The sequence below is a fragment of the Ornithodoros turicata genome, chromosome 6 (assembly GCF_037126465.1).
Source record: "Ornithodoros turicata isolate Travis chromosome 6, ASM3712646v1, whole genome shotgun sequence".
Taxonomy (NCBI): domain Eukaryota; kingdom Metazoa; phylum Arthropoda; class Arachnida; order Ixodida; family Argasidae; genus Ornithodoros; species Ornithodoros turicata.
In genome coordinates this window covers 39,218,249-39,245,083 of record NC_088206.1, presented here as the reverse complement: position 1 = coordinate 39,245,083, position 26,835 = coordinate 39,218,249, and the positions used below count along the sequence as shown (strand labels likewise).

General features: G+C 48.2%; 2 protein-coding genes across 2 annotated transcripts; both read left to right on the top strand.

Annotated features, from left to right (window-relative positions):
* The first annotated feature begins 1,302 nt into the window (after positions 1-1,302).
* On the top strand, positions 1,303-2,226 carry LOC135398509 (uncharacterized). Its single transcript, XM_064629914.1, has one exon. The coding sequence runs from the start codon at positions 1,303-1,305 to the stop codon at positions 2,224-2,226; it is 924 nt and encodes a 307-aa protein (XP_064485984.1).
* Positions 2,227-20,972: 18,746 nt separating this feature from the next.
* LOC135398508 (uncharacterized) lies at positions 20,973-21,500 on the top strand. Its single transcript, XM_064629913.1, has one exon. It carries the CDS (start codon positions 20,973-20,975, stop codon positions 21,498-21,500), a length of 528 nt encoding a protein of 175 aa, XP_064485983.1.
* The last annotated feature ends 5,335 nt before the right edge of the window (positions 21,501-26,835 follow it).

Below are 26,835 nucleotides of genomic sequence, written 5' to 3'. Positions count from 1 at the left end.
TTACATGAATAACGCTTTACTAAAAGTTTGCTGCTCTTAGTCAAGGAAATAAACACTTTTCTTCTTTATTATTGTTCCACACAGACGCCTCCGTATTGCTCCTGCACAAGCTGCATTTATGGTTACTTTTACATAAGAAACCGAAGGCACATACCAGGATGTGCTGTGCACCGGATCAGGGTGCTGTACCCATCAACATCATATAGTGGATAATACGAGTAACATAAGTGTCAAGTGGGCCACTGTACAATGCAAACCAGGCATATCTTGCATTGTAGGAATTATCGTTATTGTCATTGTTGTTTTTGCATGTTCATGAAAGCTGGTTTGCTATTGAGAAGACGTAACTGTGTACACAATCAAAACAATATCGATGGTTTCTGCTTTTCATAACCATATGTGGTGACGAAGCGGTGCAGTGTGAAGTCACAAATTATTGAGCGGTTATACTGGTAATACTGTTATACCCTAGTTACACTAGCTTTCTCAACCGCAGTTGACCCAACCACGGTCGAAACCAGTTACACAGAGCGAATTGACCTCAGTCGAGGCAAGTGCCCCCACGGACAAGATCAGAAGCTACGGAACAGTAAAAAAAGTTTACGCTGAGCAAAAATAGAATTAAGTAAGTTCCCACTTAAACTTAAAGTCTTTTAAGTCCCACTATAATTTTCTTACCTGGAAACTTAAACAACATGTAACGTTTATTTAAAACAGTTTAAGCACTATACGAGCAGGCAGTTATGCATGACCTTATTTTTGACAATTTGTTGCAACTATGGCTTTCAGTTTTAACGGAATACGACCGGGGGTTAGCAACATTGTAATTCAATTTGTCTTGTTGGTCTTTTTTGCCCATTTGCCTTCTGTTTACTTCGTATCCTTTCTGAGTTCCACCGTGTATTGTTTTCGTGTTGCTGTATATATCTTGTATCTGCTTCATCGCGCGTAGCGATGTCACTGAGCAAAGCTACGTCCGCGGAGATACGGGGGAAAGACAAGAAATTTTCCCTCTGTTTCGCCCAGCTGCGGTGTGAACTGAGACGAAGGCAGTGTGAGCTCAGCGCTGTCCGTAACGAACTGGACCGCCAACGCCGGAAGAGAAAACGAGCGCAAGAACAACTGCAAACTCTGACCACTGTTGCCTTGCGGTTGTGTACAAGACAGAGAGAGCTTCGCAACTACCGCCGTCCAGCATCGTGGGGGGAGACAACACTCCCAGGACTTCCCGACGACTATTTTAAAAGTGACTTTCGTGTAACTCGGGCCACTTTCAACTACCTGGTTTAAGTATGCCAAAGTATGGCCAAGGTCGACACACACTTAAGGAAAGCGATACCGCTTAGAAAGAGAGTAGCCGTTGCTCTGTATAGGCTGTCGTCATCTGCGGAGGACAGGACTGTCGCGAACTTGTTCGGGGTGAGCAGGTCTTTCGTCAACATTGTCTACAGGGAGTTCTGCGCACAAATTGTCAGTAAACTGGAAGCGCAGTTTGTCAAGCTTCCAGCAGACGCTGAGTTGCCAGAGCACCTGCGTCGGTTCGAAGCCGTAACAGGTTTTCCGCAAGGCTTTGCAGCTCTAGATGGCTGTCATATTGAGGTGTGCCCGCCGAAGGACCAGGGCTCAGACTACTACAATTATAAGGGATGGTACAGTGTGATTTTGCTTGCCATTGCTGACCATACCTACAAGTTCTCATATGTGAATGTGGGGTCCCTTGGAAGGAACCACGATTCAGCAGTACTTCAGAGGTCCAGGCTGCCTGCTGTAATCAACGGTACCCTCTTCAACACATTCACAGTGAGCTTGCAAGGTGTGGATATAGGCCCTGTCATATTGTGTGACCAGGCTTTTCCGCTGCAGCAACACCTAATGAAGCCGTATCCGGACAGGGCTACAAACACACCACAAAAGCAAGAGTTCAACGCCCGACTCTCTGGTGCAAGGCGAGTCGCGGAAAACGCATTTGGAAGGCTGAAAGCGAGATTCAGGATTCTACACAAAGGACTTGAGTGTGATATTGACAACTGTACCACCATCATCAGAGCCTGCTGCATCCTCCACAACATCTGTGAGGACCTCAACGACGGAGTTGAGCAACACTGGATTGAAGAGTACAGACATCTCCCAAGGGAGATGCCGCAATATCACACATCTGCTGCTACGGAAAGACGGAAAGCGGAGCACGTGCTCGTGATGTCCTTGCACAGCACCTCTACTGCATGAAGACCACAGCTTAAGGCATGCTGCAGAAGACCCTATCCTGAACGACGAACCATCACCTATAAAAAACGGCCCTTTTCAGGGCCACCCCAAATGCCTACGTCAAAGGCTGCATCTGCGTGTAGAACAAACCCTTTAAATTTTTTCTTAGGAATACAGACCTTTGGCACAAGTGAGCGGGGGTGGTCATAAGCATCCACCTCAAGATAAGCTACATTTAAGACATCTTAGTATCTAGAACACATACACTTGTATGAATTCAGCAATAACTTTTTGAACATAATTTCCTATCCATGTCGAAACACTATGTACAGTGAACCCTGGTTAACATGCCCATCACAGTTGCGGATTTTGGTCGTAAAACAAATTGTCATACTAACGAGAAAAGCTTTGGCAGTGCAAAAAGCCGTATGAGTACTACAGTGATCAACAACATCAGGTGTCCTGTGAAACCTTTGTGCTCTACTTTAGTATCTGTCACCCTCATCCCGAGATATGTATTAAAGGGGCACTAAACCGATATAAGAGCAATCATGTATCAGTAGGAATATGTTCATTTAACTCTGAAACATCTTTTCTTAAATTATGGAGGTCGACATCAACATAAAATAGTAGCGCAGTAATTACAAAACGTGTTGCATACTATTTCTTGAACATGCTCCGCCCTCCAAGTTCCCACAACAATAGGAGCGACGTCATTTTGTCGTTTCGTGCCGGCCATCACCTATGTTGCTGCATTTTTGAATAAGTTTTTTCTTTGTTTGGTTTTTCAGAGCCACTAGATTGCATTCGTGAGGGATGACCTTCCACAACGTATTATTTGTACAGCTTTTCCAGTTGCCTTCACCAATAGAAATAAGATTTCTTTATAAGCCGCACACGTCGCTGTCGCAACAATGCGACAGCAAACAGGTCCTCCCCCGCGGCTGACCTTGTGGGAGTAAAGGATTGGTTGACGACGCAAAACGTCATTCAGGGATAAGTCTGCCCCGTTTGTTGTAGCAGAGTGACGTATGCTGATGCATTAGACAAGGGGGAGGGTTGAGCTGATTTCACTGTTTGGGCCGCTCTTGAAATAGCGAAAGTGCTTGAGCTACACAGTCTTCCGCATATTTAGGTGGAGGGGAAACCCCCTTTAGCAGGGTGTGTTTACATGGCGACGAGACAGCCATTTGAAGCAAATACATGGCCGTAATGAGCAAATGCAAAGCAAGCTAGAAAAAAAGGCAGGGATGGAAGGAAACCGAAAGCCACTGGGAACCTGAATTTTTTCAAGAACCAGAACGTACCGCAATTCGCCATCGGCAATTAACCAAAACCATACCGTGAACTGAAAAAAATGTGATTTCAGTAACCAGTTAGAAATGAAATGCCACAGAGGTTTTAATTACGTAAATATGATTCCAATTAAGAAACCAATTCCTAAAAAAAATTACTAAAAACTACGAAATGTTTATCTTGTTAATGATAATATGCACGTGACCAACTCTTTGGTTAGTTCTTGGCTCGTGTCTGAATGATACTAACCTAGAAGAATGTTCTTTGACAGCGTAAATTATTTCTGAACTATTCGGCTGAGGAACGTTCGAGAAACATGTCATGTATAGTTATGACCAGCTATGCCAGAAGTAAACAGAAAATCATCACTCACAGGCTAGAACTAACAGGCTTAACACATTCTGAATTCATGTACAAATACATGCAACAGCTACCACAAAGAATGGAAGTTTATTACACACGGTGTGTGCAGATAAGTGACACTTGTGCACTTGGCTCCTTGTCTGCTTAACTGACAAGGTTCGGTGGCACACAATGGCACATTTATGCATGCGAAATCTAAAAAAAAATGTGGGAGCTGTACTCAGTATAAAATATAAACAGTGACGAAAACATCAGCTTCCGTGCACTAGAATAAGGCAACATCACGGTCTCAAGTGAGTTGTGTGCACTAGGAACACAACCCATGATTATCCATGTGGGACATCGCTTCCGTTTCAGCACAGATTTAGCGATACTTGAATACAACTCTCCTGAGGCTGACATGCTGCCCCAGTCTAATGCATGGATGCTGATATTTTTGTCTGTCAGTTTATTTTTTAAGCTGAGTATGGCTCCCACGATTTTTTTGTAGAGTTCTCATGCATAAATGCGTGCCACCAGAAGTTCCTCGGGCAAGTAGACAACAAGCTAAGTATGCCAATGACACGTATCTGCACACACCCTGTACATGAAACTGCAAATTACATATGATGCTGCAAAACATTACGACACATTAAAATAATTGTTCATCATCTGCAGCATTTCCCGCTGCAGCTGATTTGCTTCTTCCTGAAGGTTGTGGAAAAAGGTTTCCGCAACCTCGGGGCGTCAGTCCGTCCGTTCCGTCGCCAAGGAAGACACAGCAAACGAAAAGGTTCAAACAACAAACAAGGATTTATTCCATACCTTCGCGCAGCACTTGCCGTCCCAATCGCCACAGCAAGAAAGGCCCCACCGCATCAGTCTCGATGCCTTTTATCCTGTTTACGGCATACGCCCCCTCGTATCAATCATGTGAACGGAACCGGGGATTATCTCAAGCCCACATTCCCCCACCCTCAAAGTGTACACCATTCCACAACTGGCGCCCAACGTTTGGGGTCACAGTTCGTCCGTTCGACAGCGGGGAAGACGCAGCACGCGTTGTTCATTTTTCGTTTGGTACGTTTTTTTTTTCCTTTCTTTTCTTTCATTCACGACCCGCCGGTTTGTTTGTGTTCTTTTTCCGGGGTGTCATTTTTTTCTTTTTCCTTTTTTGAGCTACCGTTGTTGTTTTGAGTGTGCTTAAGTTTTTTTTGAGTGCTTCAGAGCTCCCACTCGGTGCCCGAGCCCCGGACCCGATGCACCATTCGCCGCCAGGCAGATACAACCTCCGGAACAAAGGCCCTGTTCATCAGCGGTCCCGTTCAGAGGAGAGACTGGTTTCAGACAACTCGGCGCCTTCGGAGCCGAAAGGACCACCCGAGGACAAAGGGGCACATGCAGTGCCTCCGTCCCAAGGTACGTAAACTACGGTACCTTCAGTGCCGCAGTTTGACTCGGCTATAACGACAGAACTCTTGTCACGCATGACGGAGTTAGGTTCGTTGGTGGCACAACGCCTTGATGCCGGGTCGGTTTCGCCGCCGCAGGCACAAGCGACCCTGCGACTGAATTTACCGATCCCTACCTTCTCAGGGTATACCGATAAAAAGTCGGTCGCAGACTTCTTGGATGACCTTACAGCCTATCAGAGTGGTATGGGAATCTCAGATGAGGTCCTGATACAACGCATCCTGCAGGTTGCTTTGATCGGAGACGGAGACTGAGGGCCTGGCAAAAAGCAGCAAAGCTGCTTGACAGAGGCCAAGGACCCCAGTGACAATGCGGCAGTTGCAATGGAGAGTTGCGGATCCACAGAAACAAGGAAAGCATAGAGGAGCACTACGTACAGAGAAAAGAAAGAAAGGAAGGAAAAAAAAAGAAGAAATACAATGCAATAAAACAATACGATGCGCACAGCACAAACTACCTAACAGATATTCGACTAGAATGCACTATGAAAAAAGAAAAATACATTGCAGGGACAACGATGCCATACCCAGATATAAGGATCATAACATTTGCGACATTATACATAAGTTAATATGTTCAATCTATTGTTTGGCCAGGAAGTAAGTTTTTAATTGATTCAGTGACACGGGGTTAGCCTCCAGGACCATGTTGGCTTGTTGTAGTTCATTGAGGATAGTAGGAAGTGTTACTGTTAATGATAGTGTGCCGTAGGACTTGCGATAAGAGGGTATTATCCATTTGTTGGCTTCACGAGTGGGATAAATATGGGCGCATTCCATTAGGTTCGCCAGGGAAAGAAAATATTCATTGTTATATTTTAATGGTCTTTGGTAAAATTTACAGACCATGAACGGGTAAAGTTGTGACATTTTTAGTATGTTGAATTTGGAAAAGAGGTTGTCTGTGTGGGCATCATACGGAACATTTGCAACTGCGCGAATAACTCTTTTTTGCGGCAGAAGTAGCATCTGTGTATTTGTCCACGTTGTGTTACCCCAAACTAGGTGACAATAATTAAGATGTGACATAACTAGAGAACTATATATCAATAGCTTCACTGATGTAGGGAGGTAGGAGCGATTCTTCGTCAAGACACTGATCGCCTTTGATATTTTATTTCTCACTTCCATTACGTGATCATTCCATGTTAATGTGTCGGAAAACGTTACACCAAGAATTTTTACAGACCTGGATAACTTGATAACATTGTTATTCATACTGATTGTTAAGGCGGCATGGCAAGTTTTGTTTTTGGGCCTGAATAACACTGCTTTGGTTTTACTGGGGTTGATGATCATACTGTTATTTCTTGACCATGTACAAAGTGCAGTTATGGAATCGTTAGCTAGTATATTTAACTCAGAAATGTCACGATGCGAAATAAAAAGACTTGTGTCGTCTGCATATATTACATATTGAGTATTAGTGCCAGTGGTCACAATGTCATTTATGTATATATTAAATAGCATTGGCCCGAGAATGCTGCCTTGTGGGACTCCTGTACTTAGCTTACGTGTTGTGGACCGGTTTTCCTTTATTTGAACGAACTGTCGACGGTGGCTTAGGTAAGTTTCAAACAGACGGAGAGCTGGCCCACGAATACCGTAGTGCGGCATCTTGTACAGGAGCAAGGAGTGGTCTACCAAGTCGAAGGCTTTAGAAAAGTCCACAAGGATGCCTAATGTGTATAATTTGGATTCAAAATTTCTTAAGAGGTTTTCCTTTATTGTTAATAGAGCTGTTTCAGTGGATCGGTGTTTACGAAATCCGTGTTGTGAAGTTGTAATACATGCGTGTTTATCCATGAACGACGTCACCCTAGTGAAAATTATGCGTTCTAATGGCTTAGACAAGACGGGGAGTATCGAGATAGGTCTATAATTGGACAAAACATTCATGTGACCTTTTTTATGAATAACGGTAACCTTGGCAATTTGCATATTTTTCGGAAATGTTCCAGTGCTTAAAGCCAAGTTATATATGTGCGTCGAGGCGTAATGATATCAATGACAAATTTAATAGGTTTAAGCTGCACGTTGTCACAATCGCGTGCGTTACTATTTTTCAAATTCAAAACAGTTGACAACACTTCGCTTTCGCACGTCGGTGAGACAAATAAAGACTCGGTAACGGTATTTTCTAATGGATATTGAGAACGTAGTCGCGTCAAATTCATAGATTGTGTCAAGTTGCAAAAAAAAATTGCTGAATTCTTCTGGAATTTTTTCTTCACAGCACCCATTAATAACAATATCACTCACCCTATCTCCAGGATTCATAACGTTACGCAGTTCTTTCCAGACCATAGCTGAGTTCGCATTAGAGAATCGATGACGGTAATATTCTGCCTTGGCCTGTTTAACAGCACGGGTGACGCTATTACGATATATTTTGTAGGAACGAAACAATTCAAGATCTCTTGTTTTTACAAACTTTTTGTATAACCTGTTCTTCCTACGTATCATGTGGAGCAGTGCTGGCGTAATCCAAGGTTTCCGCGCACGCGAGGAAAGCTTTATGCGCTGTGTAGGAAAGTTACTATGATAAATCGGCAAAAGTATTGACATAAAGTTGTCGTATGCTTCGTCAGCAGAAGTGGAAGCAAACACAGAGTTCCAGCCAACGCTTAGCAGTTGTGCTCGAAAACTACACAGTTCGATATCGCCGATCTTTTGTGTGATATAGTAATGCGTTAGCTTTTGTTTTTGATTTATCCGTTTGGCAAGCATGAAAGTTGGTATGTGATCACTTATGTCACTACATATGACTCCAGCGGTGATGTCATCAGGAATTTGGTTTGTGATGAGGAGGTCAAGGAGACTGGAAGAGTTGGCTGTTACCCGTGTTGGGTGTGTGACTAGATTGCAACAATTGTAGGATTGTAGTAATGTAACAAAGTCACAAGTTTGTTTGTTTTTATCCATGATATCAATATTGAAGTCACCACCCATATATAGATTATACATATTATCAGTACACATTTGAAGTAGGGTCTCTGTTACACCAAAGAAAGTTGGGTAATCTCCCGAAGGCGGACGATAAACTGCGGTGAAAATATCGCGATTACATTTGATAACCAGTATTTCAATATGATTATTACAGGTAAAGTCGTTCATTATTTCGCATTCGAAACAATCTTTAATTAAAACTGCTACTCCACCACCTCGCCGTGTTAGGCGATTAACAAAGAAATGTTTATATCCAATAGGTGTGAACATTTCAGCACTGTCTGTATACCACGTTTCGGTTAACATTATGACATCGAAGATACATGCCAGGCTGTCAAAAAGGGTATGTAGCTTGTCATTTTTTGATCTGGCGCTTTGCGTGTTCAGGTGAAAAATCGATAACTTATCATGTTTGTTAATCGTACGACTGAACTCGTCTGGAGTTAAAAACATAGAAGGTAAAAGAAAAAGAAGTACATATATGTGCCACATACATCGCACTTATGCGACAGAGCTCAGATCACTTTCAGAGGCAATATGTAACACTGGGTGGCCATCTCCTTTACGGATTAGGATTTTACCATTGTTCACCCATGCATATTTGTAGCCTCTTTCCCTCGCTAATCCTCTTGCTCTCCAGAACAGATGTCTATTTACTCCGGTCAAGTTCTCGTTCAGGAACACGGTATGGGGGATTTTACCATCTTTCTTGGCCTCATTTAGGGATGTTTTGTTACGTAGCCAGTTTTCCTTCATCCTTCTATTCACAAAGCGGACAATTATGATAGGTATTTTGTTTCCACGACCAGGCAAACGATGTATGGCCTGTACATCATTTTCTGTTGGAGGACTTATTTTTAGTGTTGCAGCCAGGTCGCATAGAACGGTCATCAGATCTTCATTTTGTTTTGGTGGAACCCCGTGAATTTCAAGATTCAGCAGTCTGTTATACTGTTCTTCGCTGTTCAAGAGGCCCTTTAGTTGTTCTATCTCTTTCGTTTGGTTAGACACCTTTTCTTCAATGGTTTTCGAGTCCTTCTCTATTCTGGTAAGTTTTCTTTCATTGTTTTTAACATCCAGAAGGACCTTATCGTATTGTGTAGACAGAAAATCAACAGCGTTCTGAATCTCATGCACAGTGTCCTTAATGCTTAGGAGATCATCTACCTTCTTTTTTATTTCCAACAGCTCAGTGACACTATGCGCGACGTCAGATAGCTGCCGTTTTATAGGTGGCAAATCCGTTAGCTTACGGTTTATATCTTCAAGTACACTTGTGGAAACAGTAATCATGCTTTCATTGGGTTCTGCAACTTTACCACTACGTTCTAAGCTCAGTCTGCACGTGCGACACTTCCAGTTCTCTTTGAATTGTTTACTGCGATGTACAGACTCACGGGTTCCCGAGCATTGTGTTCCAACATGGTAGCTCATTTCGCATGAAATACAAGTAATAAAGCTGTCATTTTCAGAAAACGCTTCACGACATTGCATGCAAATATCAGGCAGTTTGGTGTCCATTTTGGCAGCCAGCAGCGTAACAAGATGTAATTAGCAATACTGACTATATATCCTACCTGTAGTGACAGAAGACAAAGTTTAGCACAGTAGGAGAGCAGCTGCCGACTGCCACAGTCTTCCAGACGGTGGGCGCTTTTAACACGATGCTGGGCAAACCGGTCCGAGGCTTGTGCAGAAAAAACGTGAATCTGTAGCCGTTATCAGTGGTCCTTGCGGGGAAGTTGCTAGCTGCCTGCCTTTCCAATATACGTGTTGCCAATGCGTTCTGTAGTGACAGAAGACAAAGTTTAGCACAGTAGGAGAGCAGCTGCCGAATGCCGCAATCTTCCAGACGGTGGGCGCTTTTAACACGATGCTGGACAAACCTGTCCGAGGCTTGTGCAGAAAAAACGTGAATCTGTAGCCGTTATCAGTGGTCCTTGCGGGGAAGTTGCTAGCTGCCTGCCTTTCCAATATACGTGTTCCCAATGCGTTCTGTAGTGACAGAAGACAAAGTTTAGCACAGTAGGAGAGCAGCTGCCGACTGCCGCAGTCTTCCAGACGGTGGGCGCTTTTAACACGATGCTGGACAAACCGGTCCGAGGCTTGTGCAGAAAAAACGTGAATCTGTAGCCGTTATCAGTGGTCCTTGCGGGGAAGTTGCTAGCTGCCTGCCTTTCCAATATACGTGTTCCCAATGCGTTCTGTAGTGACAGAAGACAAAGTTTAGCACAGTAGGAGAGCAGCTGCCGAATGCCGCAATCTTCCAGACGGTGGGCGCTTTTAACACGATGCTGGACAAACCGGTCCGAGGCTTGTGCAGAAAAAACGTGAATCTGTAGCCGTTATCAGTGGTCCTTGCGGGGAAGTTGCTAGCTGCCTGCCTTTCCAATATACGTGTTCCCAATGCGTTCTGTAGTGACAGAAGACAAAGTTTAGCACAGTAGGAGAGCAGCTGCCGACTGCCGCAGTCTTCCAGACGGTGGGCGCTTTTAACACGATGCTGGACAAACCTGTCCGAGGCTTGTGCAGAAAAAACGTGAATCTGTAGCCGTTATCAGTGGTCCTTGCGGGGAAGTTGCTAGCTGCCTGCCTTTCCAATATACGTGTTCCCAATGCGTTCTGTAGTGACAGAAGACAAAGTTTAGCACAGTAGGAGAGCAGCTGCCGACTGCCGCAGTCTTCCAGACGGTGGGCGCTTTTAACACGATGCTGGACAAACCGGTCCGAGGCTTGTGCAGAAAAAACGTGAATCTGTAGCCGTTATCAGTGGTCCTTGCGGGGAAGTTGCTAGCTGCCTGCCTTTCCAATATACGTGTTCCCAATGCGTTCTGTAGTGACAGAAGACAAAGTTTAGCACAGTAGGAGAGCAGCTGCCGAATGCCGCAATCTTCCAGACGGTGGGCGCTTTTAACACGATGCTGGACAAACCGGTCCGAGGCTTGTGCAGAAAAAACGTGAATCTGTAGCCGTTATCAGTGGTGCTTGCGGGGAAGTTGCTAGCTGCCTGCCTTTCCAATATACGTGTTCCCAATGCGTTCTGTAGTGACAGAAGACAAAGTTTAGCACAGTAGGAGAGCAGCTGCCGACTGCCGCAGTCTTCCAGACGGTGGGCGCTTTTAACACGATGCTGGACAAACCGGTCCGAGGCTTGTGCAGAAAAAACGTGAATCTGTAGCCGCTATCAGTGGTCCTTGCGGGGAAGTTGCTAGCTGCCTGCCTTTCCAATATACGTGTTCCCAATGCGTTCTGTAGTGACAGAAGACAAAGTTTAGCACAGTAGGAGAGCAGCTGCCGAATGCCGCAATCTTCCAGACGGTGGGCGCTTTTAACACGATGCTGGACAAACCGGTCCGAGGCTTGTGCAGAAAAAACGTGAATCTGTAGCCGTTATCAGTGGTCCTTGCGGGGAAGTTGCTAGCTGCCTGCCTTTCCAATATACGTGTTCCCAATGCGTTCTGTAGTGACAGAATACAAAGTTTAGCACAGTAGGAGAGCAGCTGCCGAATGCCGCAATCTTCCAGACGGTGGGCGCTTTTAACACGATGCTGGACAAACCTGTCCGAGGCTTGTGCAGAAAAAACGTGAATCTGTAGCCGTTATCAGTGGTCCTTGCGGGGAAGTTGCTAGCTGCCTGCCTTTCCAATATACGTGTTCCCAATGCGTTCTGTAGTGACAGAAGACAAAGTTTAGCACAGTAGGAGAGCAGCTGCCGACTGCCGCAGTCTTCCAGACGGTGGGCGCTTTTAACACGATGCTGGACAAACCGGTCCGAGGCTTGTGCAGAAAAAACGTGAATCTGTAGCCGTTATCAGTGGTCCTTGCGGGGAAGTTGCTAGCTGCCTGCCTTTCCAATATACGTGTTCCCAATGCGTTCTGTAGTGACAGAAGACAAAGTTTAGCACAGTAGGAGAGCAGCTGCCGAATGCCGCAATCTTCCAGACGGTGGGCGCTTTTAACACGATGCTGGACAAACCGGTCCGAGGCTTGTGCAGAAAAAACGTGAATCTGTAGCCGTTATCAGTGGTCCTTGCGGGGAAGTTGCTAGCTGCCTGCCTTTCCAATATACGTGTTCCCAATGCGTTCTGTAGTGACAGAAGACAAAGTTTAGCACAGTAGGAGAGCAGCTGCCGACTGCCGCAGTCTTCCAGACGGTGGGCGCTTTTAACACGATGCTGGACAAACCGGTCCGAGGCTTGTGCAGAAAAAACGTGAATCTGTAGCCGTTATCAGTGGTCCTTGCGGGGAAGTTGCTAGCTGCCTGCCTTTCCAATATACGTGTTGCCAATGCGTTCTGTAGTGACAGAAGACAAAGTTTAGCACAGTAGGAGAGCAGCTGCCGACTGACCTTATAACTGAAACATCGCCATGCTAACATTGTACAGCTATTGTGGCCTTATTGGGCAATCAAGTTAGCTCCTGTACTACTTTGAACCAGACAGATAGCACTGCAGTGCACAAGCTTCAGGAAGCCGCATGACATTCACAATCTTCCCTTGTCTTTGCTTTACATAAGCTGATACGCCATCAATTCGTTTACACAGTCTTTGCACAAGTATTGGTGCCAGATGACAGGTATACCGCATATCATAGGGTCCTGATGCTAAGAAATGTTGTCTTTTCTTATTGCAAAGCAAATTTGAAGTGCAAAATTTTAAGTCTCACTCCCAGACACTGTTAAAGTTAGGCAACTTGACAAAGTGTGCCAGCGGGAAAGTTCATGAAAGACGCAAACCGTCTTGAGCGAAGACAGGTCTGCGTGTAGACTTGTACAAGTCAAGATGCGGCTTCAAGCCAAGTCACATCTGTCAATTCCGGGGTAGCAGGCTGAATAAAAATTGGTTTAGGACACAAATGCTGCCATACCAGCAGTGGACAGCTGTTTCAGCATTGGGCAATTGTCAGCAGTGCACAGGTACTATTATAATTACAATTGTATTTCCTGCCACTCGTATCAGTGAAAAACAGTTAATTAAGAAGCAACCTCATTGTTTGTTATTCATCGTTCTTCTTATCTTACATCTTGTAACAGCTGCTTTATCTAACAACATACAAATACAAACATTACTAAACCAAACATTTACCTTTCAAGGTAATCCTATATTTTTGTAACGTAAAAAAAAAGTAATCATGCATCTTAAAAAAGCATTTTGCACACAAGGTATAACCACTGGTATAACTATTGTTACATAGGGTGTGTCTCCCTTCAAACACATACATTTCTTAAGCCATGTGCACTGATTTCAAAAGAGTGCACCAGAAGTAACGAGTGCATATTATATTGAGTTATGAAATAAACTCCCCCATTTTCGTCTCCCCTCATCATCTTGAAGCAGAGCAGTCGGATGGCAAGTTCCACAGAGCATATGAGATTATCACCCATGCGTAGTGGTTCAGCTAATGGTTCATGACTTCACTGTTCTTGATGATGAAGCTGTTGTGTAGATGTGTGTACACGAAGTAGTGTAACTGTAGTTCAGGCAGCTGGAAATACAGGTTTTCACATGTCACAAGTCGTAACAAATAGAATCAAACGCTAAAGAGCCGCAAAATGCCAAAACGCTTTACCTGGATGCTTTCTTCCACTAGCGAGAGATCATTGGCGGGAAGTGCCCCCAAAAATCCATGAATTTTGCGGAAATATGGCCAGGTTATCGCCGCCGAACCAGTTCCGCACCTCGCTAGTGCCCTGCATTTACAAAAACGGGCTTTGTAATTCAGTACTGAACATACAACAGTGCGACAGTTGGTCAGTAGAAGCAAGAATGCGCTATGAACACCAAATAGAGAACAAGGTAAATAAGTGCAATGAAATGAAAAGCACCCCTACCTGTATTCTGTCGTCAGGTTTTCTACCTTCATTCTGACTTGCTTTCCTGCGAAGGTTGCACCTTGGCAACCCTCGGTTAGGGCTGACGCGATGCGGTCATAAATGACAGCATTCCTTTTTTTGCTTCTCGAAGTCCCTAGACTGTCTTCCCACAAGTTCAGGAGATGCCTGGTCATTGCATCCGACCAGACGAAACGCTTCTTTTTCGTTTGGTCCATCGCAAAATCGGCCGACGACGCAGACGCAGCATTGGAGGTTTGTCAGGAGCATTGTCAGGAGCTCCTGACATTGAGGAACATTAGCATTGTCAGTTCAGTCGGTCAACTGACGGCGAGGAGCTCAGATGAAAGTGGACCACAGTTGACGTGTCAACCACGGTTGGCGCTGCAGTGTAACACTCTCAACCGCGGTTGAGTTCAACCGTGGTCGACTCAACCGTGGTTGAGAGCGCTAGTGTAGTATTAGTCATATGTGTTTGCGCTGACAGTTTTGAAAGGTTTAACCCTTTGTACCAGTTCAAGAAGCATGTCTCACAAGCAGTGTAGACTTGTAGTCAGATATTGCAAGTACGGTCGACTGTGTAAATAATTTTCATTACAAATCATTCTAGACTACAAACCAAGGTTATCACATGATGAGGACAGCACTTGTGTAATACATATTTTGAGTAGCCTATTCAGCTTCACCATAGAGTGGTTTCTTTTGTACTACATTTTCCACCTATGTTTGAAGAAAAAATGAACTAATGCCTTTTGCCCTGAGCATGGATTTATCTCCGCCTGTGTACAAGAAAGCTTTGTGAACCTGATACAACCATTAAACGTGTGAAACAAAAGCCGGCTACATTATGCCAATAGATTTTATTTCCCCCGTTCTTGCTATTTTTTCAGTTGCTGTGTGGAGAGCTGGCATTTAGGTTTATGTTGACAGGGCAGTAACAGCCGCTTTCCTTCCATACAATATACAAGCAGTCCAGATGTGAAGCTCGAAGTGCTGAAAAAAGAAAAAAAAATAAGACGAAGAGAAGAAACTATAATGTGCATATCAATGCCCAATACCACCATAATCCTGAACCCTTGGAGTGTCCTCTGTGCACTGTAACTGTAACTGGAATTGTACTAAAAGTCACAGGTGTGCATATAGTTGATGAGATGCCGTTTATAGCCAGTTGCTAAAATTGAACTTTAAAAAGTTCATTAGAATCAGCAACACAATTCAGAAAAGTGTTTGCAGCTGGACCAAAAACAATAATGTGCACATTGGTGGGTTCATAACGTAGTATTTGTCTCTGCATAAAAAGGGGTGGCCCTGGAAAGGGCCTTGTTTTACTTTAGTTTCAATGGCTCGTTCAGTGTGTGACGCAGGTGGAAGCTTCACTTCCGGAACCTAAAAATAAAAATTCACAGTATAACAACATCAAGCCTTCACAGTACGTGAGCAATATATATCGCTTGCAGAGGCTGATACTCTTGCATAGGCTGCCGGTTTCAAAACATGAACATTCACTGTGACTCACGATTCACATTTCATTCACTGTACAACACCTAACTTTCCTAATAAATCGAGCTTCTCGGTCTCACCACCTGAAGCAGATTCCATCAAGCTGCTTGTCTCCACCTGTGATAGAAATTGAGCACTTGATATTGGAAAATATCATGAATAAAAGCGTAATGCCGAATGAGGCTATTCTGTTGGAAAGCTGCCTCCTTGGCTCTCTCTGGCTTAAAAAAATCATGGTGAGTCTTGCTGGGTTACAAGAACAAGGAAAGATGGGATAAACTTTTTCGGTAACAATATAGCACTGAATTTGAATATTGCAACCGGAAAATTTGGAACGATATAGTCAAAAATTTACATGGTGTGCCGGTGGGGCCTAAGGGGGTCTGGTATATCACTACCGGCCGCAGTTTATACATATTCCGATGTACACTTGCAGAAACGAATGGCTGAAAGAGCGTGAATTAGCGTACTGCCGTACATACTTTGTTATATTGTTGGGAGTTTATCCCCGAACAGCAGAACCGACATCTCGTGAGATACTCTCCGCTTTATTGTACGTGCTTTCACCCCTGAGTGTATCTTTACATTGAGTCATCTAGATCTCGTGCGTCTAGACGACACGCAGTCTGATCTTACTCGAGCCACACCCAGACTATCTGGAGCCACTTCGTGGCCAGTTATATCAATTCACCACACTTGTGGGGCTTCATTCGAGATGAACTGAAAACAAATGCTTACCTGCTCATCCGGTACGTCGGTGGTGTCCATTTGCTCATGGAGCAATGTGGGTACAGCATAGGGCTTTAGCCTCTTTCGTTTTCCTGACACTACGGGATTGCAATAAGTCCACCTCCACGTACGCTTCGTCGGCAAAATGCGAGGAACAAACGTGCCGAACGTGCAATTCTTCTGCCACGCTAAGAAGCCTGCCGGCGATTGCTGCTTTCGTTTGGCGTCCCTGTCCTTGGGCTCGTGAAATGTCAATTCTGGGTTAGCCTCAGACTATTCTTTGCAGTCAGTAGCTCCACGATGCGTTCACGAACTCAACGACATGTTGCAATTTCACCACTGAACGAAACTCACAGCACTTCCGAAGAAATAGGTTGTTTCGTACACGTAGCCATGTAGGACACCATCTCCAAAGCAGACGATGTCTCCGAGAGAAAATGGGGGAACGGTGCCGGCGACGCGTCGCCCTGGCATTGGCCCTGTTGGCCCTTGCGTCACAACGATGTCATCGGAGGTTTCGCTGATTGAAAAAAAAAAAAAAAACTCGTTTGTTTAATATCCGAACATTTCTCAGCAGAGAAAATCGGTGAAATCGATTGTCGAATGATGCCAAGCATTCTCTTAACCATTTCCTACCCATGTCTCCGGATGCGATATTCCCTTTAACTGAATCCGGAAGAAATATTAGAATATTCAGAGTTGCAATGAGTCAGACGGCATAAAACATTAGTACCTTGACGGTCGGAGGTCTATCGGCCTGTCAGAACAATGCGAGGTGCCATATTCAATACTGTCAGAATGTCGTCTACAGCGTTGCCCATTTCCTATAGCAGACAGAACTTTCAATACAAGGAAACACTAAAGGACAGGACTAGGAGAGGACAGGACGCAGTTTCCGTCTTATCTTTCGCAGTTCTGTCGTTCACGGGGTCTTGCAAGGAGTGTTTTAGCAATTATACGCTATACCATATCTATGATGCCCCATTAGGGGCTGCTGATCTAATATGAGACATCACCTGTGTGACCGCAGAGCCTCGTTGACGGACTATTGGGTTCTCCTGTGGAGCTACTAAGCTCACCTGCTGGGCAGTTGGATACCCTTTGTTGGGCCGCCAGGGGCCATGTGGTACCATAAGGCCTTTTTGTGGGGCCATTCGGCAAACCTGACGGGCTGTGGGACAGCATTTGTCAGACCGCTAACAGTCCTGTTGGACCACTAGGCCGACAAGCCGTTTATAGGCCGACAAGCTGTTTTATGATCCATCAAAATATTCTAATGAACCATTAGAATTTCTGATGGAGTCTTATCGGATTTTTCGATCGGGCCTGGCCGTTCGAGAGGCCTGGTGTTACACCGAACTAGAAAAACTTTCCGCCACCCAAAGCTGTTACCCCGCATGTTCGTGGTGCGCCAAGCAATGTCCTGCCATCGAGTGGAAGCTCTGGTTTGTATGGCTTCGCTAGCTTCAAAAGTCTACACAACTGCAAGAGCGGGATCCTCGTCTGCAATGCCCAATTTCGTAGTTCATTGTCAAGCCTGGATCCCGTACAGGAGGCTGCAATACTAACGGCGTTCTCGGCGCTGTTTACGTAACTTAAGTTACGTAAACAGCGCCGAGAACGCCGCTAGTACATCCATCTCAGATTGTTCCTCAGCCTAGAACGACCGCAGCCTCCTGTTAGGGATCCATGCTTGAGGTTACCTTACAACTAGTGCAGGGGCATCTGTCATTTCCAAGTCGACAAATGTCTAAATGCCCGACAGTGCACAATCACCATGAGCGATCGGATATGATAGGCTTACCTGAAAGTGTCGTCGCCATCGCGCGGTTGCTTTTCACTGCCTGTACCTTCACCTGCGGCGGGATCAAGCGGCAGATGGTCTGTGGAGTAAGGGTCGTCATCTAGCACAATTTCTTCAACGCTGTAATCCCCAGAGTCGCTTGAAACCGGCGCGACGCTGGCTGTCTACTCGCCGCCTCGCATTTCAGATGCTCGGGCGACTCCACCGATCAGCTGTGCCGGAAGGCGCGCTCTCATTGGCCCCGTTAGGTGTGACGTTTTCAAGACTTTGCGGAGAGCTGGTGGAGAGGGACTCCCTTGTCCGTCGTCTGCTCTTTCGATGTATTTCCTTAGATTGCTCAGCATATACGAAACCTATTCACTTGGGGTTTTCGATACTCTTATCAGACAGAGACCCCCAAGAAATATTGTGGTACTGAAGTTTCGGAATCGACCGGGATGGATGCGATAGGTCCCTTTAAATATGGTTCGTGATATGTGACCCCCATAAACTTCCCTAAAACTGATCAGTGCCCAGACACTCACGCTGCGAACACCCCAGCGTGTAAAGACGATTGAGCATCGTGCGACGCTCGCATCCTCTAAAAGGTCACGTGCCATGTGCCAGGCATCCATAACACGACTGGGAGCTTCATACGCGAACGCCCCTTTCCATATATCAGCCGGATGTCGTGCGTCAGCAGTTTGAAAAATTTTCCTAGTCCTGACGGAATTATCTGATGGAATGGAGTGTTGCGAGAGAAAAAAAAAAAAAAAACACGCGATTGCACTGCGAAAGTTCGATTCTCGATGGACCTACAGAATGTCTCAACCAAAAGCAATAAGAAACACAGACGTTGTGTTAGCCTTGAGTTAGTACCCCAAACCATCCCCACTTCAATGTTGCTTGTGTGAGTAAATGAAATAAATTTAGACATCTCACCCCTTCTACTTTACCGCGGCAGCAAACAGTACTCTCGGATTCGCCAAGTCACGGAAGACAAGCTATTAGTATAGTATTTGTGCTACCAGCATCTACTTCCACTTGATGCCTATGCATCAAAGGAAATGGACACTGCCATCCTAAGTGAGCTTCTAGGTCTTCTACTCTGCGGAGCGTTTCTTTTTCTTCTTCTTCTTCTTCTTTTTACTTTCTCTGTTTACTTTCTCTGCCCGCTGCCTGCGCGTCTGGTTGGGTGTTCCCAAAACGTCACAGACATACCTGGTCCTAGCAGAGGGCAATGAGTCTCCAGCACACATTCTGCGCGACCTGGAAACCCTTCGCGCCTACTCACCACCCGCCCACCCGCCCACCATTTGCGGGAAATCGACCATGACTGCCCTGCGTCGGCATTCGGTGCCGCTGTCCGGCGACCGAAGGTGTCGGTCCCATCAACTTCGCCTTACACCCCACCAATGTGGTCGATGGTCATGTAGCGGCGCTTCCAACCGCCGGACGAAGAAGCCGACGAGACAGCAGCGCCACCCGGCGCGAGCATAACATTCTGGCTCCCAGCTTCTCATCCTCACGGACGTTCAATCCAGTCCAGCCTTCGGACAATAAACTGCTGCCCCCAAACTTGGAATACACTCTCATTCCTACACTGGTGACCCGAACGTGATTTGAACACGCAACCTTCTGACCTCCGGCGCTCCGACGCTCTGACACGGCGCTCCGACCGCACTAATGGTGGATGCCTCCAACGTGGCCGTGGGCGCGGCCTTGCATCAGAAGTATGACGACAGCCTATAGCCTTCTTCAGTAAGAAGTTGAAACACGCCGAACAGAAATACGGCATGTTCGGCCCGGAGCTCCTTGCTGCTTGCTGCTTGCTGCTTAGTCAGGCACTTTCGCCACTTTTTGGAGGCCTGAGACTTCACGATCCTCTCGGACCACAAGCCTCTCTCCTATGCTTTTCGTTCTGCTAGCGGCCGCTACTCGCCTCGTGAGATTCGGCAGTTGTCCTAGCTGGCGGAATTCGGCACGGAGATCCAGTATGTGCAGGAAAGCGCCAACGGTCCCGCCGATGCCCTCAGCCGCATCGCGCCGCTCTTTGTACGTGCCACATCCCTCTCGCCGAAAGACCTCGCATCCGCTAAACCCTCCGACGAAGAGCTCCGCCGACTCCGTGAGACGCAGTCGTCTTCCCTAAGGCTGGAAGACATTCCGCTGCCCGGCACGGACATCACGCTGTGCTGCAACACTTCGACCGGCCGTGCAAGACCTTTCGTGCCAGCAGAGCTCCGGCGCGCTATCTTCGCTTCCATTCACGAACTGTCCCACCCAGGTGCCCGACCTACTCAGAAACTCATCGCCGAGCGCGACGTGTGGCCATCCATGAATGCGGACATTCGAGCTTTCTTGAGGTGCTGCGTCTCTTGTCAGCGCTCAAAGATCCAGCATCACACCAGCATCCCGCTTGGCAAGTTCGCGCCGCCCGACGCCCGCTTCGATTCCGTCCATCTTGACATAGTTGGTCCTCTTCCCATCTCGCGCGGATACCGGTACCTTCTCACGGCCATTGACCGGTTCACCCGCTGGTCAGAGGCTACGCCCATCCCCAACACAACCGCCGAAACCGTAGCCGCCACCTTCCTAAGCAGTTGGATCGCCCGTTTCGGTGTGCCCTCACGAGTAACAACAGACCGAGGTCCTCAGTTTGAAAGCCGCCTTTTCACCGCCTTCACCAATCTACTTGGCACCTCGCGCGTAAGAACAACTTTGTACCACCCTGCGTCGAACGGTTTGGTGGAGAGGTTTCATCGGCACCTCAAGGCTGCCTTGATGGCGCATTAGGTCCGCTCCCACTAGACTGATGCCTTACCCCTAGTGCTTCTCGGTGTCCGTTCTGCCTTCAAGGCCGAATATGAAGGCCGAAGACCTTGGCTGCAGTCCAGCGCAGCTCGTCTACGGCTGCAGCCTGCGCCTCCCCGCCGAATTCTTCGTCGAGTCAAGCTCGCCCTCCACCCCTTCCGAGCTCCTCGACCGCCTCCACCGCGTCTTCGACAGCCTCCGCCCAGTACCCACCCGTGCCAACTCCTCCTGCAAGCCCTACGTCCCGCAACAAAATGCCACTGCCACCCGTGTTTTCCTCCGCATCGACGGAGTTAAGCCATCCCTTGTTCCCCCCTATACTGGCCCCCATCACGTTCTGCACCGCTCTGACCAAACTTTCCGCATACTCATCAACAGACGGGAAGAGACAGTCAGCCTGAACACGCTTAAGCCCGCCTTCCTGGAGAATGCGGACCCTTTCGTCTCGTCACTCTCGAACACTACAGACTTCGACCGTACGCCTTCGCCCATCGACTGCCAGGCCCGAGCTTCCTCGCCGTTTTCAGCGGGGGAGGGAGGCACTGGTGCGGCGCTTCCAGCCGCCGGACGAAGAAGCTGACGAGACAGCAGCGCCACCCGGCGCGAGCTTAACGTTCTGGCTCGCAGCTTCTCATCCTCACGGACGTTCAGTTCAGTCCAGCCTTCGGACAAACTGCTGTCCCCAAACTTGGAATACACCCTCATTCCTACAGTCACACCCACTGTGTACACACATATCCCTGGCATCACGAGCAAAACCGACCATCCCCCGCCAGTCCTGCGCTTCCTCGTGCTGGAGCACCTGGACGCCCTACACTGCTAGCGACTGCAAATATATACCGACGGCTCGGTCTCCGCGGGCGTCTCCACAGCAGCACTGTTCCTCCCTTCCGAAAACATCAACAAGCCTTCAAGCTTCCCCACGAAACGTCGTCCACCGAAGCGGCGCTTGTACCCATCCACGAAGCACTGAAGATTGTATCCTCTCGACCACCTGGAAGCTGAACAGTACTCACAGACAGCAAGTCGGTACTGGAGGCACTGTCTTCGCCTCGCTCGCAAGTTATTTCTGACATCCGCACACTGATCCTGACTGTGCACGACCTCCTCGTCACCTTCGGCCACTCCGTGTGGTTTCAGTTGGTGCCAAGCCACATTGGCTTGCCGGGAAACACACGTGCCGACGCAGCAGCGAGGCGCGCTCATGGTGCAGCTGAGTACAACACTGTCATCCCGTTATCACCCTCCGTCTGCCGCATACACAGACGCCGGCGCTTTTCCTCCGACGCCCGCCTTTTCATGGAAAACACTGTCGCAGCCAACACCTTCCTCCACCGCATTGCCCCGAAGATGGCCTTCACTGTGTCGCTACGGCTGTCTCAAAAGGAAGAGTCAGCTCCCCGTCGTCTTCGCCTGAATGTCGCCCGTACTCCATCGTTCCTGTTCAAGATCAAGCAGCGTCCCTCTTCGGCGTGGCCCTCCTGCTCCACCGACGCCGACACCCATTACTTACTCTTGACCTGTCCAAGATATGCCGGTCCTCGGACTTCACTCACGCACCGCCTATCTGCTCTGGGGCACAGATACCTCTCTTTGGCCACCCTACTGGGCCCTGTAGGGCAGAAGCAATTGGGCGTTACCAGAGCGCTATTATGCTTCCTGGGTGACTGTGGGCTCCTACACTCTAAATCCGACACCCGATATGTACCGCATGAAAGAGGACCCGCACCTGGGCCAGGCGGTACACATGAGGTGCAGTCCTCAACCAGCAGGTACAGTCCGCGACCACTGCGAAATTCAAACGGTACAAGGGCTCCGAGACCCATCCGTACCGGCTAGGTACCTTTTAAGCGCGATCTATAGCAGCTGTACCTCATGTGTACCGCGTGTTTCCGGCGCATGAGTACGAACGCCTTCTCACGATATCCATGCGCTGCAAAAATATTTCGTGTGATTCCGAATACCAGTCTATAAATTCCCTTGTGCAGCAGTGCCGTAATGGATGAGCACTATCATTCTGTCAAAGAAGTGCAATAACTAGAACCCATGACCGTGAGGGATCGCATGTTTAGGAAGAATTCGTTTCTTGCAACCGCTGCAAATCAGTTTGTTTTGAAACGTCGGGGAGCGAGGACGAGTCTGCTCGGTCTTCGAAGAAATTCGTTCGACGCTTTCAAGATTGAAGTCATTTAAGGTGCGTATTATATCTCTGAAGTAATTATTCGTCTTCACGACGCATTTTCGTTCATCTTCGCTCTGATTCCCAGTGGTCCTGATCACCGGCATGCTGGACACAACGACTGAGGGACGGAGAAAACGAACTTTTTGCTTCATGCACGAACGTTGATGCGTGAATTAGAGGAGCCGAGAGTGCATTTTACACCTGGATTACACAAGCAAGTAGACATGTTTTTCAGGCAAGCTATTTCGGTTGTTGGATTTTTTTTACATTGTATTTTCGTTCCTAGGTTACGTCAAGCGATGTCGTAAATGGGTGAGTCAATCGTCTACTGTGGTTGGTGTTACGTTCTGCGGAAGAAACGGAAGTTGGGGAAGAACAGCTATCCAAAGGTGTGGAAGAGATAAAGAAGCGTGACCACAGAGCAGCTGCAGTGGTGAAGGAGAGACGCAGTGGTCATCGTTCATCCATATACGGTGTGCCCCGTGTGTTCGGCGTTTGTGCATCATGACAATGGACGCTCGCGATGAACAAGCATCAATCCTGAAATGGATATAATTTTAGAATAAAGGTATTTGTTTGTTATATTTATCGTGCAGCGTAGCTTCCTGGGGCTGTTAATATATCGTGGAGGAGGGGAACCACCCCGACGGGTAGGCCTAAATCGCTGCGCGCTATCCGTTACATGTACCGCATGTGAGGGCGCATGTACCTCTTAATTTTAAGAGGTACATTTTTTAAAAAATGTACCTCTTGTCCAAGCGGTACTTAACCGTTACATATGCGTTACCTGATTTAGAGTGTAGACTGCCTCTGAGCGATCGTGCACTCATGCCACCCTGCTGCCCATGTGCCGCTTGCGTCTTTTTCCTTTTCTGTTTCTGTTTCTTTTTTTGTCTCCTTTTTCTTTCTCCTTTTTTTTTCTTTTTTCTACAAGGAAAAGCGAGTCGACTTCTGTCTGGCTGACCTTTCCTTTCTGCTTGCCTTTTTTCTTTTTCGTAATAAACATATCCCCCCTCCAGAGGAGTTTTTTTTTACCACTTCTAGAAGGAGTACGCATGCCATGCGTACTCTTCCTAGGCGTACTCTTCGCGCCCAGCGGAGCATGAGCTCCGCCGGGCTGGCGCCAACGTCAGGCTTGACCGCGGCACGGAGTCCAAGAAGGACGATGGGCAGGTGGGCCGACCAGTGCGTTCGGTCTTCGTGAGCAATGAGTGCAGCTTTTAAATGACGGTGCATGCGCTCGACAATGCCGTTGGATGCAGGCTGGTATGATGTCGTCCGCGCTCGAGCAAGTTTGTGAAGGCGGAGACGAGGGCACTTTCAAACTGTCTGCCGCGGTCAGTAGTGACTGAGAGGGAACGCCGAATCGGGAGATCCATGCCGACAGGAAGGTAGCGGCGACAGTTTCGGCAGTCATGTCGGGCATTGGCACCGCCTCGGGCCAACGGGTGAACCGGTCGATCGCTGTCAGCATGTACCGAAAACCGGATGACGGAGGCAAGGGGCCCACTATGTCCAGATGCACCACGTCGAAGCGAGTGTCGGGAAGGGCAAACTGGCCATGGGGGGCGATTGTGTGGCGGCAGACCTTTGATCGTTGATAGGGCAGGCAGGCGCGGACCCAAGCCCGAACGTCGGCACGTATTGAGGTCCAAACATAGCGTGCGCTGATCATGTGCTGGGACGCCGGAACGCCGGGATGCGCAAGGTCGTGTAGGGAATTGAAGACCGCTCGGCGAAGACCGGCAGGAACGAAAGGCCTGGGCTGGGCCCCGGACGTATCGCAACACAGCGTCAGCGGAGAGTCGGGAATGGCGACGTCGGTAAGCTTCAGAGAGGTGGTGTTGGAAGCGCGCAAGCGGGTGAGCTCGTCATCGGAGTTCTGGGCCTGGGCGATAAGCTCAGGGGAGAGTTGTGGGTCGATGGCAAGCCTGCTCAATGCGTCGGCCGGAGAGTTGTTCGCCCCACGGGCGTGCTCGATGTCAGTGGAAAACTCCGCGATGTAGGAGAGATGGCGGATTTCTCGGGGGGAGTACTGACTGCCTGCGGAACAGAAGGCATGCGTCAACCAAAAATAACCATGGGAAGTTTCGTCGCAGTCCTAGGTTTAGGATGAGGGAGCGCTGCGTGTACACGGGAATTCCGGTATTGTTGACGGCAGTTAGATGAAAATCGGGGGGCGCTTTTTGTAGAGCACGCTAACTTCGGCGCCCGTATCGACCAGGAATTTGGTGTGGGATGCCTGGTCCACCACGAAGTAAAGTCGGCTGCCTGGATTGCAGGAGACTGCCGCAGCCACTAGCGGTCTCCGCCGGAGTTTTCCGCCCAGAAGCAAGGAAGAATGCAGTGATGGGTTTTGGAGCCAAAACGACGATGGTAACGGCAGAGACGGGATGGCTGTTGTGGCGTAGGTGTGGGAGAACGGGGACGACTGTTGTAACGACGCCGTGGGGATCTTGATCCTCGCCGTCGAGGGTCGTTGCGGGCGAGTGAGGGAACTACCAGGGTCGAAAGACGGGCGAGATCGGCTTGGAGCTGCGCCACAGCACCCGTGAGGTTCGAAGGATGGGTGTCAGTAATGGCGGCGCAAGTGGCTGGTCCAGACGCAACGGCGTGGGAGAAGGAGGCGGCAGCAGGAATTGCAGCGACTTGCGGAAAGGAGACCCCCATTATCTTGTAGGACAGGACAACCAGAGACCAGCAGAGGAGAATGTTTATTCTGGCAGGGTGCTGCCGGTGGACTGACGGCCAGAGAGCCGAAAAGCGCGGGCCGGAAAAGAAAAGGGAGCGCGCGATAGATGGCACGGCCGGATGTCGTCGTTGTCGTCACCACAATCTTGTCCGCGTGAGCGGGCAGGTCTTGCAGAGGGAGGGTGGTTACCGTGGCCAAAATCATTTGCACGTTCGCGGGCAGGCGGCTCAGGAAGAGCTCCTTTAAGAGGGTGGGATCAAAAGCCGCCGCGCGATCGGCAAGGAGATTTTGCATGTCGCGGAGTAGTTGACTCGGGTGGTGATCACCAGCTCTTCGGCGGTCAGAAGCTGTTGGAGGCGCTTACGCTCCGATGCTGTAGTGCGCTCCAGGATGGCAGTCTTCACGGCATCGAAGGGAGCGTTCGCTGGAGGAGCAGACAGGATATCGACCACCTGGGCGGCAATGTCTTGCGGAAGAACATTGACAACGTGGCGGAATTTGGTGAGCTGAGTGGTGATGTGCGCGAGCTCAAATTGGCACTCCACCTGCAAAAACCACACAGGTTCTGGGGCCAAAAGGGGGGAAGCCGAACGGCGAAATGCTGCACGGCTGCCGAGGTGGGCGAGGCCGTGCTGGACGGTGAGGCCGCAGGCGGAAAGGCGCTGGGTACGTTAACGGCGGGGTTTGCTGGCGGTGGGTCCATGTCGGGTTTTGTCCGGGTCACCAATGTAGTTGATGGACAGACCAGGCAGGAAGGACAAGACCGCTTTAATACTGTGGCCGTTTGCCACCATCTACCAGGAAAGAATGAAAGGGGCTCGCAGGCACCAGGAGCGCGAGAAGGGCGTGACACAGGTGTTGGCTTCGTCTGCGTCACGGAGCGGCGCGTCGTCTGCTACAGACTAAACACGACCAAAATGATTCCACGTACTTGGTGAAAGCGGCTGGGTGCTTACGCGCTGACAAACGCCCCGCCACTTTCGCCATGCGTGGAATCATTTTGATGGCGTTTAGTGCTTAGCTACTTATTGTTTTCACGAT